At 40.1% G+C, this 18348-nt stretch overlaps 1 protein-coding gene across 1 annotated transcript; it reads left to right on the forward strand.

The window, feature by feature from the left end:
* The first annotated feature begins 1440 nt into the window (after positions 1-1440).
* LOC132262491 (uncharacterized) lies at positions 1441-18289 on the forward strand. The gene is made up of 6 exons (XM_059761771.1): positions 1441-1575; positions 4320-6816; positions 6873-6960; positions 9766-9874; positions 13898-14101; positions 14678-18289. The coding sequence occupies exons 2-6, from the start codon at positions 4692-4694 to the stop codon at positions 15584-15586; spliced, it is 3435 nt and encodes a 1144-aa protein (XP_059617754.1). The 5' UTR covers positions 1441-1575; positions 4320-4691; the 3' UTR covers positions 15587-18289.
* Positions 18290-18348: the final 59 nt, after the last annotated feature.

Here is an 18348-nt window from a genome sequence, read left to right on the forward strand (position 1 = left end):
GAAAAGAGAAATGTCTCCCTGTTTTGGGCGCCCGCAGGAAGGAGTCCCTCATCGGCGGCGAAATGTATGGCAGAGACAAACAGAAATTAGAGCTTTTTCCGTAATTTATTGCGGTTTTTCTCCGCACACACAAAATAACAAATCCCGCGTGAGTGCGCCCTTTCACACTGTCCAAAATCACGTTCTAAATTGCGTTGTGGAGGAAAAATTCATCTTCTTCCTTTCACTCCACGTGCGTCCCTTCTTTCTTTTTTCCGCCAAATGAAGAATTTTCTATCTCAACGGCCTAATGCGATCAAAGGACATTCCACAATCGATACCCTGAGACAGTCTCGCAAAATACGACAAAATATTTGTTGACCATATTTTCCTTAATTGCCGTGGAAGGGGTAATTGGAATGTGAGGAATTTCAAACAATGAATCAATGTGATTTTAGACTTCATACAGTTTTTGGAATGTCTCGGTCTCGCTTATGATGTTTCTTGTGTCTCAAATATGCATATGAAATAATATTGTCTCTCATACAAACGACCCTCAAGAAGGCGGAGATAATATGCCTCAAATTTGTACACCACTTCTTGACACTTTCACAATTCATCAGAAGCATTTTCAACACATCTAAACGTCTTTTAATGCATTTTCTATCGTTTTTTCGACTCCGTTTTGACTTCCTCAACTGTTTTTCACACTCAATTATGATTGAAAATGCTTTGAGAAATTCTGACCAAATTATGAGATTATGAATTATATCTTAAAACCATCTTTTGACTCATTTTAATCATTTCAGTCTTGAAAATGAATAAATATATCAAATATCTCAATGTTTCTTAGAGATAATTAAGTTTAATTTCCCAATTTAAGGCACAAACCTCGGAAATAACTAAGAAAATATCTTCGAGACTGAAATAAGATTTTTTGAGGTTATGATTGACTTTAAGAATCATTCTTACTCGATATCAAGGTTTTCTAAAATCCTAATCAATCACATGACCTACAAAAGCAATAAAATTGATTTTCCTAAGCAAAATAACTTAGAAAATGCCTAAAATTGTTAAAAAAGAAGCTTAGACAGTGCAAAAACTCGAAGTTGTACACCACTTTCGACCGTAATATCTGCCCCTTGATCTTAAATAATGCTAATTAATTTTATTAAAGCCTTGCTCACATATTGATAATGCAGTGTCACTTAATTTGAAGTGCAAAAGCGATGTCAATATGCAAAATTAAATTCCATAAACTTCATACTTTACTGCACAGTAAATCTCTTAACATTAAGAGTTGAATCAGGAAGAAATGTGTCCAGGCTGAAAAGCTTCGGAAGCCGCTTCGGCGAAAGCTCTGGTGAACATCCTTCGGTCCATTTTCCGAAAGCCGCTTTCCATCGCGCTTCCCTCCGACGCAATTGAGAGGAGTCGGCAGCATCACTTGGTTCTCACTTCCTGACCGAGAAGGTTGAACTTTTCTCAACTCCGCGCCAGTGTCTCCCCCCAGTGAGAGGACCACAGAGCAGAGGTCCTCCTTTCTCTGTGTGCCCGAAAACCGTGCAATTTCCCAGCGAGTGGTCTGCAGAAAATGTAGGTGTGTCCTCGCAAATATATGTAAAAAAAAAAATTGTGCTGATTAGGCCAGGAAAAATCGCGCGGAGAGAAGAGTGGCTGGCAAAAGGCTGTGGTGGCAGAGAAAGAAAAACTTCTATTGTGTATATTGGCGACTTTTCCGTTGGCTGCCTGTGTGGAGGAAAATTCGCTGTGCTTTGTGTTGTATCCTGGCGGAGAGGAGTTTGCGTGGACGGTGCGTGTGTGTGTGTGTGTGTGCTCAGGGAAGCAGAGGGAGAAGAGATTTTTTGGATGGCGCTGGTAAATGGGTGTGAGCGGATGAGTATCAAGTTCATTTTCATCACAAGGAGGAAAAGCCACTCCACATTGATTTTCACATCTTGAAATTGCTTCTCCCAAATCTCTCTCTCACTCTTGCACACACCACTTTTCAAGTCAACACTGCAACTTCCTGGGGCGTCCTTTTTTGCGTGTGCAATTCGCAAGATATCGAGTGAGCATCGCCCCTTTTTCCATCTCTTCCAACCCCTCCTGATTAGGAGCGCCCCGGGGAAAAAGGCGCAGCGAATGCAAAAGGGTTGCGATGGCCCAGAATATCGACGACATCAAGTGCATTAAAAGGGATTTTTTATTTAAATTTTTGGGGAAGAGATGAATGGTGGCAACAAATGTCTACTAATGCTGAATTTGTGCACGAATGAACTCGCAAAGGGAAGCAAATTGCTTCATTTCGATGCCGACCGGAACACACCTCCGGCTACACTCGCTCTATGTACATCCGCACTCATATTCTGCCAACTCCCAATTAGACTCGCCATACATATCATTTATGCTGCCCCCGCTCATTGAATCGGACATGGTCAGCATCTCTTATGTGCATCCCCACCGCCGTTCAATTAGTGATGAAATTTGCCACAAATGCTCAGCAACAGCACGAGAGATTATTTTGACTTATGGAATTGTTGCGTGAACAAGTACAATTGCATTCACATTTGTGGTGTGGCGTCGAGACGACTTCATCCCCTCGAGGCGTGATTTTTATGTGGGAATTTACACACTTCTCCCCCGACAGCCAACCATCTCTCTCTCCGGATATTCAGCAAATCTCACATTTATCCCACTCTGCCCACCCCCAGAGCCTCCATTTTCACCGTCTGCGGCATTTTCTCGGGGAATTTTCCCCCAACCCCCGAACACGCTTCGCCATCATCAATATAATGACTTAACATTATTTCTCGTTATTATTTAATATTCGGAATCAGCAGCTTCCTCGGCCATTTTGCCACATCCTTGCCTTTAAAGCCCACTGCAAAAAAAACCCCTCAATTTTCCGGGGGTGAATTGCAGAAGTAGCAGAAACTTTGCTAAGTGGCAAGAAAGGAAAGAATGTAATTTGTTTTGAAGTATGCAAGCTCTTCATTTCACCGTGGAAAATGGTAGAGTTGTTTATATCACAACTAATAACTATGTATGACGCGGAAAAATGAGGTTTCAGCGAAACACAGAAGTGTGTCGCAAATAATAACGCTCAGAGGAGTGTTTAACGCTTTAGCAAGGGGCGGATATTATGGTTGGAAGTGGTGTACAACTTCACGAAAGAGTTAGAAATTAGAAATGATCAAATATGTCGAATATTTGCATAGGAAAAGCTTCAGTTTCAACAAATTGAGACATTTTCTATGTAATTTTACTTAGATAAACCAATTTTATTATTTTTCTAGGTTATGTGATTGATTTAAAACAGATTTGGATGATTTAATAACCCTCAAAGTCATCAAATTTGTACTTAAGCTGGATTATTTGTCTTTTTCTTCACACAATTGAGCATTTTTGATAAAAAAATGATACTGATTGAGAAAAGGCTTAAAAATCAATAATAACCCCAAAAAAACCAATTTCTGTCTAGAAAAATATTTCTTTCTTTAGTTATTTACGCATTTTTTGATTTTAAGTGATAAATTCAACTTTATTATCGAGTAAAAGCACTCATTTACAGGTTTATAAAGATCTAAATTAGTTCAAAAGAGTTTTTAAGTCGAATTCATAACCTCACAATATTATCAGAATTTTTCAAATCATTTTCTGAAGGCAAAACTAAGATTAGATTGTGATAAAAGTCGGAAATCAACGTAAGAAACAGTTGACAGAGTCTAAAAAACGATGAAAAATGCCTCTAAAGACGTTCAGAAGTGTCTGAACGTCGGTGGTGTACAGATTTGAGACATATTATCACCCCTTAGCGCTTTAGACATCCTCTAAATATCATTTAAGGCCTCCAGCCGTAACAAGATTTCACAGCACTTCCGCCAACTGCGTCACACCACGTTCAACCCTAATTTCCGTCTCTTTGCTTCAATCACAAGTCCGATTTCCTGGGCAATATCACGTGCTTCACTATTTTCAGCACGTGCCTGTGCGCTCGCTTGAATATTTAATAGAGGAGATTTCATGTGAAGGAGACTCTCTTGAGTTGAAATCAAATTTGAAAGGATCATTTTGCATTGTGTCAATGTCCCGAAAACGCCGTACCCTCGAGATTCCTTCAGCCCAGGAGATGTTGGCATATTTCGCCATGTAGAGCGCGCCGGAGCGGGAGATTCCAAAGAGAGGTCGAGTGTTTTCCTTCCTTTCTCTGCCTGTATTTTTCCCATGGACATTGAGAATGTCTGTCAATAGTGGCTTTTGTGTACACTCTTGAGAGATTTTAAATTGGTGTATTTTTTCTCATCTCCTCATCTATCCCTTGAATCCCATTTTTGCAGAAGACGAATTGCTGTTTACACACTGCGGAGGCGACGCTTCAGCCGTGATACATCGGCCAAAGGGATCATCCGCCGTAGAATAGATTGGCGAGCGCCTCATGATTGATTGAAGTCGTCATAGGGAGCATTTTGTAGCTGTGCCCAGAGAGAAGTTGTACAATTGAAGAGCACGAAATTGCGCCCAAGGGACACTTGTTCCACTTTTTTTTTGATGTGAGTGATTTGCGGCCGAGGATGTAGGCTATAGCCCAGAGACTGTGATAGCTGCAAGGACGTAGATTGCGTGCGAGATTCCATACATTTGTGGTGCGCGTCGGTCGGTTAGTGATACTAGATAGTAGAGACAGAGGAGGAAATCAATTAGTGGACAATATGGAGTGTCGATATGTCTGGCTGTATCTCCTGATCCACTCAGCTCTCGCCGTGCTATCGATTAGTGCTGCTCCCACAACGGAAATGCCATACATCCGTGACACGTCCGATGGGCTGAGCGAGAATAAGACCGGAGTGGATATGACACAAATTCCATCCACCGATCGCCCCCGCGCCGCCGCCCCCGCCAATTTGTCGGCCCAGCCGACACCGGGCGCAGGTCAGGTGCGGCAGGAGGCGCCGAGGAGTGGCGAATTTGCACAGGCGACCACGGAGTCGGTGGATGTGACAACGCCGGCCGAGACGGAGACGCCAAGAGTCGAGAGCGTGCTGACCACAATCCTCTACCCATCCGCCGGGCCGAGCGAGGCGGCCACCGAGCAGAGCAGCGCAGCGCCGGAGGAGGGGGAGAAGTGGCGGTCGACGGAGGCGTACTTTATTAATGGTCTATCGGATCTGTTGATGGAGAACAGTGGCATCGACAGAATAGCTGAATTTGTTGATGAAATTGCCAATCAGCACAATTCTCAGCTGGAGAAAATGGACTCATCAATTTCCACAGACGTCACCCCAACGACCACCGAATCAGTGGAGAAAATTGCCGAACAAGTGACTAATTCCATGGCGAAAAATGCCCTGAATACAGAGCGCGCCGATGCGCTCGAGGACGATGGCAATGCCACAGCGAATTTCACACCAACCACGGAAGTGAGTGCGGAGAAAAATGACTCTTTTGCGGAGACAGCAACTCCTTCAGCCATTCCCCAATTTATCCAGCAATTTGATGTATTGACTTCAGCGAGCACGGCCAGTCCGCCGGAGAGGAGCACCCAAGCGCCGATGGACACGTCCACGAAGAAGCCCAAGAGTGGCAAGGCGAAGAAGAAAGTCTCGAAGACTGTCGACACGAAGAAACCCTTCACGCTGAAGGCGTCTGATTTAGTGCACGCCGCCACGACCACCACGACCACCACCCCGGCTGTCAGCACCACCACGGAGGCCCACACCGCCGCGCCGAGCAGCAGCGAGGGACCCAGTGACATCCCCACGACCACCACGCAGGCGACGGAGGCCACCGAGGCGGCCACGACATCGTCGGCCGCGGAGACGACCACGCGAGGGCGGCCGGAGTGGACGGGGGACGATTACACGCAGCCGGAGAGCGAGGATGACGTGCTGGTGGTGGAGATTGAGGACACGGACAACTTCACGGAAGTGTCGCCGGCCGAGGAGGGGCCGGACGATGCGATAGAGCCGGCGATAAAGCAATCAGGCCGGCCCGACGATATGACCGACGAACTCTTCTTCCCCATCCTCGTGGATCGCGCCGAGGGCGCCACCACCGCCGCCCCGGCCATTAGCCAAGAGGTACCGATGGTGCCGACGACGCCGGCAAATGTAGATAAGACAGAGGCACCGATAGACCGTGACTCGGACACATTTTTCTATATATCCAATACAGAGGTAAAAGTTGTTGAATCGGTACCCACACCGGATACGCATAAGGAGACTAATTTTTTTCCAGAAATCTATGAGGAAGATGTTTTTATCGATTTTTCTAATAAAAATCATTCTCATAGGGGTTTGGCACCAGATAAGTTAGAGGAAGACATCATTCTGTCGCCTCTCAACTTTGACCCCCTCACTAGAGCCACGCAGAAAATGCACAATGACAAACAGACGAGCTACGACAGTAGCGAAAATCATGACGCCATGGACCATGTCGATAATAATTTGAGCATTAGCTACATTGGTGAATCCTTTATTGAAATTAAAGAGTCAACAACTGAGATGGACAGCAACAATCTCATGAGTCCCCTCAATTCCGACGTCATCATCCAGCCCGTGGCCATGCCCGACGTGCCCCTTTCCATCGGCGTGCCCGTCATTGGCGAGCTGCCGCCGCAGATTGAGCTCGTGCCGCCGGCGCAGCAGCACCACGACTTCGACATCGATCTGCGTGACACGTCGCACGTGTTCGCCCACGCCGGCGACTACCTGGTGAAGAACCCCTCCATCTCCGCCGAGGTGCCCATCCTCGAGTCCAGCACAGCCTCGTCGCGGCGCGCCAACGCCACCGCCACCGGCCAGACGCCCTTCGTGGACGACGCGGACCTTGACACAAGTAACTGAGTGCCAGATTGACTGTCCGATATGGCAACCCTTGTCGTTCTCTTGCAGGTTTCTCGGACCTGCAGACGCTCTTCACCGCCTGCCTCGCCACCCTCACGCTCCTCATGGTCGTGCTCGTGATTGTCTTCGGCGTCAGGTGAGAATGGCAATTCAATTAAGCACTCAATTAATTCCCCCCGCCATCGGGCGCCGCCTTTGTTGACTGTACTCAATTTGAGGGTGGCACTGCTGGGCTTTTAATTAAAAGACCAAACATTTCCATGTCGTGGACACTCAGAGACGCTCTTTTGGCCCTCCGTGGGTGTTTATGGCGGCAAAACTTGCCTACAACCCCAAGATGAAATGACTGGAGCTGACAATTAACCCATTAACTCTAAGCCATCGCTTAATGAAAATTTTTTATACCACTTTCTCTGTGGAATATTCCTTCCAACACCTGCTAAATTGTGTTCTTCGCACATTAGAAAGCGAGTTAGAGGCGCAAATTTGGGCTTGGTCCGGTTGTAATCCAGGGATTGTCACTCTATACAATGTACATAGTCAAGGGGGAGATAATATAGCCATAAGTGAGCTGTACAGCTCAATTTATAATCTTCCTTTCCTGTGTGCTTCTTTTACTGATTAAACATCCCGATTCCTTGGATTTCTTTTAAATTGTACAAAGAAACAATACTTTTTTAGGTTATGTAACAAATTACTGACGGTTTTAGTGAATATTTCGCATTCTAACACATGAATTCTCATGCTAAATTCGCCAAGATTGCTATTCTTTGGCAGAATTAAGCATTTTCATGCGAAAAACGCTAAAAGTTGTGTTTAAAGTCGAACATAACCTCAAAAATAATCTTTTGGGCTTGGAAAATGTTTATTAAGATCACTTTTTTCACGATTTTGACTTTGAATCAGCAATTATGAGTTTACTGATGATTTTGTCATCTAGAAAGCTTTCAGTTTGAGTCTTTTATGATCTTTTAGTGATATTTTTGAGGTTATGGTTGAAAAATAAGCCAAAAAAAATCGATTTTAAGTGGATTTTGACCGAAATTTCACACGGAACAAATCTAAAGATGATTTAAAGCACTGAAAGTGTTAGAAAGTTGTACAGTTTAAGAGCATTTTATCTCCCCCTTGCGTATAGTCAGACGCGGGTCAACACCTCTGGATTTGGGTCAGGTTGGGTGGATAAACTTCTGTGCAGGTTAGCTTATGGTAAAATTCAATTTATCAAAACGTGAGAAGTTTATAAAATTTCTAAATGATGTTACAAAAAGCCTCAAGCATGGAAACAAATCGCCCTGAGCTGTCGTCATACGTGATGTTAATATATCAGAAATGGCATATAAAATCGATGACTGATAAAATTACTAAAATTGCCATTTTCCTCTCCTCGGATGCACAAAGTTTATTCTATGCAATTCAATTAATTTAATAAACTAAAATATCCTGAAAGTTCAAAATCAATTTGTGAATTTTGCACACTTTATAATGGAATCTTCATCAAAAAGCATGCATTAAATCTGACGGTGAATGTTGGCATTCATGAAATTTTGATCATTTTCATCAGCCAAACTTTTCAATGTCCTCCTAAGTGTTGGATCCTGTCTTGGAATTAAAATTGCAGAGTAATGTTGGCGAGTAAAGAGCCTCGCCAACAAATTTATGGCTGGTGAAATGTGATTTAGAGGATTTCTGGCGGAGTCTGGCGAAAAGAAGAAGAAAAAGAAAGAACAGTAAAGGATGTTTATCTCTTTCCGGGGGTGTTTTAAAACAGAAAAGGAGCACATTTCACTTGACTACTAATTAAGTATTTTAATGCGAGAAAAGACTCGGAGTGTCGTAAAAATGAATCCTCTTTGGCTTTGGATGCCAGGAGAAAGGCGCGCAGAGAAGCATAATCTCTCAAATATTCGCCTCGCCGTTTAGGAGATCACAGAGTCCATATCGCGTTCGGTGCAGTTGAACCTAATGCCGCCAGGAGGTCGTTATTTCTGAGAGCTTCCTTGTCGAAATGTGCCGAGGTGATAAATAATCTCTTTGCCGGTGGCTCATTTTGTGCCGTCTTCGAGCAGAGTGCTAATTTATGGAGGCACTCGGAATACGTGAGCAAATTTCTCCTACAATTTTCACACACATATATGTACATATATAGGTTGAATATTGCCCTGGAAATTGGGACAAGTCAGGCTCGCTGAGGATATTTATGAAATATTCAAAATACCTACACAACCAATTATTCTTTTATGTGTTGACTCTCCGTGCGATATTGATTTGATGCCAGGGGAAGACAATATGCCTGAAATCTGTACATCATTTCCCGACACTTCCACAATTCCTCTGCAGAATCTTCAACACTTTAGACACTTCTGAACGTCTTTAGAGGCATTTTTCATTGCTTTTTAGACTCATTCAACTATTTCTCACGTTGATTTCTGACTTTTATCACAATCTAACCTAAGTTCTGCCTTTAGAAAATGCTTTAAAATATTCTAACCAAATTGTGAGGTAATGAAGTGGACTCAAAAAAATCTTAAACTAAGCAAAGAAACATTCTTCTATGCTGAAATTGGATTTTTTGAGGTTATGATTGATTTTTAAGCTTTTTGTCAATCAAAATCATGTTTTTTCGATCAAAAATGCTAAATTCTGCGGAGAAATAAAGTAAGAATCGAAGCTTAACTACCAATTTGATGACTTTGAGGATTATTAAACCGACATAATCTGTTCACATAATCTAGAAAAGCACTAAAATTTGATTATCTAAGTAAAATTATATGAAAAATGCCTCAATTTGTTGAAACTAAAGCTTTTCCTATGCAAATTTTCTAAATATTTTATCACTTTCGATTCCCAAACACTTCCACAAAGCTGTACACCACTTCTGACCGTAATATCTGCCCCTTGATTCGATGTTGACTCATGCTTTGCCTGGTGATTGTTTCAGATATCTCTGGCGAAAATACCGGCCCAATCAATTGGCAGTTAATGGATTGATTGCGGACAGCAGCACAGACCCTCTGGCAATTAAATCCAGAACTTTGTCCACTGATGAGGTAAATATGTAAGCCGATATTATTGAAGTCATGCCTCTATACGTATAGTGTTGATTGCATTGAAAACCCTCTGCAATATATGCAAATTCCCATATTCCAAAAGCCACTTGCATCACAAGCATGCTTCAGAGTAGTACTTCTACAGCTTCCGTTGTGATTTGTAATTTCTGTTTGTGCTAGACGATGTTAAACTTCCACTAATATGTTTGCCACGAACTCTCGCCAAAGAGAGAGCAGTCAAAATAGTGCAATATGAATATTATGTAAAGGGAAAAGTTTACAAAGGGAGCTAATAATATGGTTTAATAGTGTCCAAATTGCCACATTGGTTGTAATTATGATACAATTTTAGAGTGGTTTTGCCGAAATGTGTGGTTAAACTCGTGAAATATTGCAATCACGGAAACACAGGTTGTTTTGTGTTGAATCAAATCACATGAAATTAGCCAAATTAACACGTTATTAGTGATTGAAAATCATCCTAATAATTACTATATTGTCCGGAGGAGAAAATCCTCCGTGATGGAAAATTTTTGTAGGTCACCGAAGGGGAAAATTGATGATGAACACCTCCCCGAAGAGTGATTGTTTCTTCTTCGCAGCAACATAAGCAATCAGCTTATGTATTGCCCTCTCATCTATCATAAACTTTTACGCCTCATTCACTTATTTTTACCCGTCAATTTCTTTGAATTAATTTAATGGTGATTCACCGATCAAGTGGCCAATCGTGCACCTGAGACCAATTCCTTCAATTACCACTTCTTAATGCCGCCCTGTCGGCGCCCTCATTGCGCTCATTAAGGGTTGATGAGAGTTTAAAATTCAAGGGAGGTTACTTCCCCTCGCCAACAGCGGCTCTTTGAGAGCTGATGCTCAAGACAATTTCCTGATTTCCCATTGATTTTCCCGTCTGCTTCGGATGGTGTTGGGGAAGGAGTGTTTTGGGCGTTACTTAGGTGGGATATTTATGCGCATATTTTGGGGTCAAGATGGGCTACAATAAAGGTCACGCGGTGTACAAGATAAGGGCAGACTACTTCGTGTCCTCGGGACCCTCCTCGAGAAGGCTACAGAGGGAATACTTTAGTGGGAATACATAAGATGTAGCGACGATGTAAATTATTTTGCCACCCCTCGACAAACACCCCATGAATAACGAGATAGAAAATATTGATCAGTTACGCACTCTGCCAATTTTCTTGAGGGGAATGTTGATATTAACAAGGATATTTACTTTCTTCGTCACCGCAAATTTTCACCCTTAGTCAATTATTATCAGCGGAGTGTCTATTTTTGCAGCGAATTGACGAATTGGGCGCGGAATTGGAACAAATGGTGGCAATTTATTGCACATACAAATGTGACACGAATATAATTTATTGCTCGTTCTGTCGTGATGTGCTTTTATATCATACTAATTTAAACAGTCACTAATCAATTAGACCTCAAATATGTATAAATGCACGCTTTGCCATTGCTCAGGCGCATATTTTGCCACACTTTCTGTGTCTCCACTATGCGCCACCTCTTGGCCAACATCGGCAACACCCAATCAAATGTGCCACTGTTGCTCTCCATCAGCCCAGAACGCTCTTTTCATCTCTCGGGCAGAATTGTGGCTGAGAAAAGTTTTTCGTCGAGCATCAGATCTGGCAAAGCCACATAAAGGGAATTGCATAAAACACTGTCAATGTTGCATTAAAATTCCGTGTTGAAGTTTGTCGAAGCACACGAGTGCACATTTTGGTGTTTTCTCTCAGTAACATCATTTTCTAAAACTCCCAAAAACTTTCACGCCTCGATACCCTCGAGTTAAACCCAAAATTGAACTTATATGCTTCGTGTTGCCTCTCTTGGGCAATTTATCTCCCGCTCCACCACGCATTAGGCCTCCGCAGTTTCTTGTGCAAATGGCACAACTCGGATCCTCGTCACTCCCAGAGAAACTTTAAATCATAGCTCCGCAGGCGATGTGGTCAAATTTCTTGCCTAGTAGTTCGCAAAGTCACTGTTTGTCAAAGTAATTAAACTTGGGAATGTCTCTGGAGTATTATATATTGAATTAAGTTGACCCATTTCTGCAAGAGTGAATCATAAATGTCCAATTATTTCACGTTTTTTCGGGAATTTAAACCTCCAGACAAATTGCACATAAATTGGAAACTTTTCACTGAATGAATATCAACAAAAGAGAGGTAAAAAGTTAATAGAAAAAACACGAATTTCAGGAGTCATGCTCAATTACACCGCTTTCTCTCTTCAAAGAGACGAATTACGAGAATCGCCAGTGAAACCTACGTCATTTTGGCAACAAATTATCGTAGATTTTTGTCAAGGGGACAATCACTCGCGAGTTGAGACCATTAACTTTGTGAAATTTCAAACAATTTTTAATTATTTCTTGACTTTTATTCAAATTTTGAATATTTTATACAAATTTCAATCATTTCTTTATTATTTCCTGGATATTTAATCAAAATTTGGTTATTTCATACAAAAATTTTCAATCGTTTTTTCCATTATTTCTTGATTTTTATATAAATTTGATTATTTCATACAAATTTCAATCATTTCTTGATTATGTTCTAAATATGTTATTAAAATTTGATTATTTCATACAAAAATTTTCAATCATATTTGATTTTCTGATTATTTCCTGAATATTTAATCAAAATTTGATTATTTCATACAAATTTCAATCATTTCTATTTATCTCCTGAATATTTAATCAAAATTTTCTTATTTCATACCAAAATTTTCAATCGTTTTTTCCATTATTTCTTGATTTTTATATAAATTTGATTATTTCATACAAATTTCAATCATTTCTTGATTATTTTCTGAATTATATTCAAAATTTAATTATTTTATAAAAACAATCTTCAATAATTTTTTGATTTTTCGTGATTTTTATTCAAATTTTTAATATTCCATACAAATTTCAATAATATTTTGATTATTTTATTCAAAATTTAATTATTTTGCAATTTTACATGGAAAAATAATCATTTTTGTGATTATTTTATTCAAATCTTTAAGTATTTGATTTAGACCATTAATTATCCTTCAAAATCGCCTTGTGACTTACCCCTTGATTTTTGTATTTGTTTATTGCTTTTTATTATCTGTTTTCTGGCAGAGCAAAATTTTCCATTTCATTACTTTGTTTTCTCACTGCTGCCTGGCTTGCAATCCTTTGAATGTGAGTTAGAAACTCCCATTGCGAAGCAGAGTAGCATTCTCTGATGGACTTTTTCCTAGTTGTTTGTGCGCAAGTGTTGCAATTACAGCAGATCAAAAACCCTCCTTGCAATGCCCAAAATGTGGCCATTAGCAGAATATTCGGCCAGAATTCCTCCAAATGATGCGTCTGTGAATGCCAGAGCGGGGGTAAAATTCTCAACACGAGCATCAGTCTCGAAATTGTAAACAATGAGCTTCCTTTTAATTAGTGTTTGCTTTCAAGTTGCAAAATTGGTGCAATGACATGCGAAGGCATTCGCCCGCGATGTTATAAACATCTAGTTTCGCGGGAAACTGCCAAAAACAGTCCTCCTCTCTGGCCGCACTCGCTCTCCTAAGACGCAGAAATATACATTTGCTGCCTGCATATTTGAAATGCATGTATATGTGTGTACATATTTTGCCCAGGAGGAATAACATACATCCATCTCTGTGTGGTTCGTTGACCGGACATTAACCGCTAGTGTACACTTCTATACACACTGAGTGCAGTTTGGCGGAAAAAAGGTGCACAAGAGTTTCGCCTCGCGAAACTCCGCGGCTCTCACAAGAGTGCACATAGTAATTTAGCGAATTTTAGGATGATGTAGATTAGAGTCGGAGAACGAGTTTCGGATATATATATGCAGGCGAAACCCCACCTTATTACACACGTCCAATTTCCTCATGTCACTGCATCTCTGGACACTGGCTGATGGGGCGAATGTGATTGAACTCCTGCGGAGTGGACACGATATCTTCTTATGGTTTTTGTAATTTGGCCTCTCTCGTTTTTAGTTGAAATCTGCCGATTCCGAGTACACGATCAATCGCAGCAGTGACACTTTGGAGTCTACTGCGGATCAGGGTCGTAACACATGCAATGGTGCTGCCCCCATTGGTGCTCTCGGCGCCAAATCGAACCACACTGGCGCGAATGGCTCCGTCATTACTATGACGCTAAAGAATAACCACCTCATTGTTGAGACGGAGGAGAGAAATGTAAGGATTTTGCCGGACCTCATTTTTGCCCTCAATTTAAGTGTTGTGCCAAAATTCTGTTTTCCACAAAGAAAAAAAATATCGTTTTTCTTTTTGCTCCTTTAAAAAAAGACAAATTAAGAAAACGTGAGAATTCGCTCAAGTGACATCCTTGTTGAGATAAAATTTCCTATTTGAAAACTATGAAAGATCTGTTGCAAAAAACAAGAACCATCTTCAACTGTAGAGATTTTTACATTTTACTAGCACTTGCAAGGTTCGTAATAGTTTTTTTTTCATTATAAGTTTCTTCAATTTCGTTCACAGTTTGTTCACCCAATTTTTGAAATAAGTAAAACATTCCATTTTAATACAGCTTTTTAGTATGTTTCAAGTTAAAAAACATCTTGAGAGCTTCTCGCTTCACATTCTATGAAATATTTTTAAACAATTAACATTAAAACAACTGTTTTTTATTCAAAATTCATGATCACAATAGATTGATTAAGAGTCAAAGTTGAAAAAAAGGATTTTTATTTCTGCTTTTCCAGTACTTTGTTGCTTAGTTTGCACACTGAATTCCTCACTGTCTTCCAGGATATTTCGCGAGATGCCAGAGAGACCAAGATGCACTACTCGCCGTCGGAGAAAGATGGGGTGTTTGTGGTGGAAGTGGCCAGAGGAGCGGACAGCACAGGACTCGCCGAGGAGTTCAGCAAGAACAATCAGGACATTCTACTGCAGCAGAAGACGAACATCGAATTCACCGGTCCGGGAGTTGATCAGGAGCCGCTGATTTCGCTGAAGACCGACCCAACGCCTGAACATCAGAAGGTGCAGATCCACGATCCGCCGCCGGCCGAGAAGCCCGCGGAACTTATTCTGGAAGTGAATGATCTGAAGAGCGACCAACTGGCTATTCACGCGAAGACCGGACTAACGCAGTCGAATCTCAGCGTTTCGTCGTCGAACGGGAGCAACAAGGACTACTGCTACGGGTCGCAGGTGCCCTACACGGTGGAGACGAAGGGCTACAAGAGCTCCTCGCCGCGCAACGTGAAGATGGACGGGCGAAATGAGGCCGAGAGTGCGTCCAACAGCGAAGACGGTGAGGAGACGTTCATCAACAGGAAGCCAATTGTCACGGGAGCGATTTACAAGCAGGACACGCTGGACTTCGAGTCGTCGATTCCGCTGGACATTAGCGAGGTGTCGGCCAGTAAGTGTGCCAAGGAGGATCAACTGATCAGCGAGCAGCATCAGCTGGGAAATGGGGAGATCAACGCGCTGGATGAGGCGAAGAAGTGGAACGACAGCGGACCTGTTGTCAACGGGGAGGCTGAGAAGGAGTCCTTCACCTACCCAGAGCCGCCGTCTTCGGAGGAGATTAAGTGTCTGCACGACAGCACAGTGATTGAGAACAATATGGACTCCCTCCCACCGCCGCCACCTGTTGACAACGCCGCCAACCAGTTGGACGAACAGAGTCTGGTCGCTGAGAGTTAATAGGAAAATTCCGGCAGCAGACTCTCTTGCGACTCATAAGCTAATTTAAATAGAGGATTCTGATGGAAAATAAAATGCAAAAACTCTACTTGATGTGTAGATTTATGTGAAATAAGGTCAGAAAATTGTATTTCTGTTATTTCTTTAAGAAATTCTATCGAGTTATTGGTCGAAAAAACTTTAGAAAGACAAAAAAATTAAAGGCAAGAAATTAACAACCAGCACGACGATAAATGGAGTTGAAACGTTGAAAAATTTTATTCTTTAGAAAACACATTTTAAGAATGGAGTATTTTGGACAGAAGATCTATAAACTCTCTTTCTTTTTTTTCACGAGACATTACAAGAAATTGTGGAAGATTTTTAACCAAATGGCGTCATGAGGACCAAAGCAACACCGACTACAATTTTGATAGTTCCAGACTTTTGATGCATTAGTTGCATATATTAAAAACTGACAGTTTTACGTGTATTTTGTCACTCGATGAAAATTCCCGTCCTCTTGCGTGTAATTTGTCCTTTAGTATACGTTTTTTCGTCACCTAATAAATATGCAATAATTTTTCTTAACCAGAGATGAAAAGCAAATTAAACCTCCTGAATCACTTTTTCAATCTCAAAAAAGAAAATAAGAAAAAAAAACTGAAGCATTCACGAACATTAAATCCCACCACTGAACCTTTGCGTTGATATCGTTTCCTAAGAACAATACTAAGAACAGTCCAACTGTGGAGAAATAACATTAGAAATGTTTGACTTACTATTAGGTTAAAATAGACGACAGAGCGTCGAAATTTTGATGACATAAGTGATATTTTTGAAACACGAAGTAAGCTTAATATTTACTAAAAAGTGAAAAAGAAATACATTATGAGAAAAAAATGATAACTATTACCAAAAAAAAATTGAGTAAAAGTACATAATATGAATAGTCATTAGGATTTTTACATTAAATCTTTGAAGAAGAAAGAAAAAACAAGTAATGAGCAAAATTGTGACAGATATTCATGTGAACAAGGGGGAGATAATACGGCTAAACAGTGTACACCACTTCCAGACACTTCCACAATTCCTCTGCAGAATCTTCAACACTTCCACACACTTCTTAACACCCTTAAAAATGCATTTTCCATCGCTTTTTCCACTCCATCAACTGTTTCTCACACTCAATTCCGACTTATCACAAAGCTAATCTGGGTTTTTCCATCTCAAGAAGTTTAAACTCTTCAAATGCTTCAGATTTTAGACTGTAAAACATGATTTTAACATCCCAGAATTTGTTCATAAACAATTTTTGCCTTCATTTTCTGGTTTAATCTCCAGAAAATGCTTGAAAAGAAATTCTAGAATCAATTGTGAGGTTATGAATTTTGCTTAAAAAATACTTCAAGCTTGAAAATGAAAAAATGGCGAAAAAACGATGTTAAATTTGCCAATTTAGAGCACAAATTGCAAAAATAACGAAACAAAGAGAATTCTCTGAGACATTTTTGAGGTTATGGTTGACTTTTAAGCTGTTTCCGAACAGTTTTTTTTTGTACGCAAATGCTTAATTTTGCCAAGAAAAGAGTAAAATTTTCATCTGGAACAGAAATTAGATGAATTTGAAGGATATTTTATCTCGCATAATCTCAAATAAAAGGAATAAAACTGATTTTTAAGCAAAAATTATTAGAAAAATGCCGCAATTTGGGTGAAATGGAAGTGTTTTTCAGTGAAAATATTTTATATATTTTGCCACTTCCGATTCTAAACACTTCCTTTCAAGCTGTACACCACTTCCGACCATAATATCTACCCCTTGCATGTGAACGTTCATGAGATATTCTAGGTATTATTAAACGACGTCATAATGAAATCCTCATACCTAATTAGCCAACATTAAATGTTTGTAATGATTTAAATTAGTGTTATTAATTGAAAAAAAATGTGACATGTCAGCATTCATACTCACAATTTATCCTTCAAAAAAAAAAAGTAATGTAATGATGTAAAATAAGTAATAACTTAGTCTCTACTCTCAGCAGAAAATTAATCAAAAACGTCATTGTCCAGAAGCATTTCTAAGGAATCACTGTGCTTAAATGTCTTTGGCTTTTTATAATTAAGAAGTAGAAATAAATGCTACTTCAACTTTTCTACCCATATAATGTTTTATGATTTCAGAAAAAAATCGGAACAAAAATTGGAAAGATTGAAAGATGAGAAAACAAGGAATTTTGAAGATAAAAAAAAATTTGTTTAGCAACAAGAAAAAAGGAAGAAAAGTAGTACAATATATAAATATGAAATTTATACTTGTTAAAAGTAATGTCAATTTCTTGTCCATCGTCACATTAATAATAAATAAAAAAATAGTGACAAAAATATGATGAAGAAAAAACTATGAATAAAGTAATTGTAGAAATATTCCGAGAAGCAAAGAAAATTGAATGAATTTTTGACACAATATTTTATCAATTTTATTTTCTGAAAAAGAAACAACTTTATAAGAAAAAAATCCTTATATTGATATTTGTCGGATTCTTAATGATTTCCTCTCTGGTATTTATTACACTTTCTATTGTCGAGTTTAGAGGTAAAAAAAAAATTGTAGCGATTTTAAGAAAAAGGGACTGAAATATTTTAGACAGAAAGAAACGGATGAATTCGAAAGTGGATTTTTAAGAAAAGACTCATTCTTATCAACGGCATTAAGAAAAATCATGGGAAAAAGAAATGAACTTGGTTTAGGTATGAAAAGTGACTTTGCTCAAAGGAAT

The sequence above is a fragment of the Phlebotomus argentipes genome, unplaced genomic scaffold (genome assembly GCF_947086385.1).
Source record: "Phlebotomus argentipes unplaced genomic scaffold, Phlebotomus argentipes genome assembly contig_15, whole genome shotgun sequence".
NCBI classification, from domain to species: domain Eukaryota; kingdom Metazoa; phylum Arthropoda; class Insecta; order Diptera; family Psychodidae; genus Phlebotomus; species Phlebotomus argentipes.

Bases quoted from the DNA above. Each gene is read 5' to 3' on its own strand.
- LOC132262491 (XM_059761771.1), top strand. From the start codon at position 4,692: ATGGAGTGTCGATATGTCTGGCTGTATCTCCTGATCCACTCAGCTCTC. The intron at 6,961-9,765 runs GTGAGAATGGCA...TGATTGTTTCAG, and splicing joins GTGATTGTCTTCGGCGTCAG to ATATCTCTGGCGAAAATACC. The intron at 14,102-14,677 runs GTAAGGATTTTG...ACTGTCTTCCAG, and splicing joins TTGAGACGGAGGAGAGAAAT to GATATTTCGCGAGATGCCAG.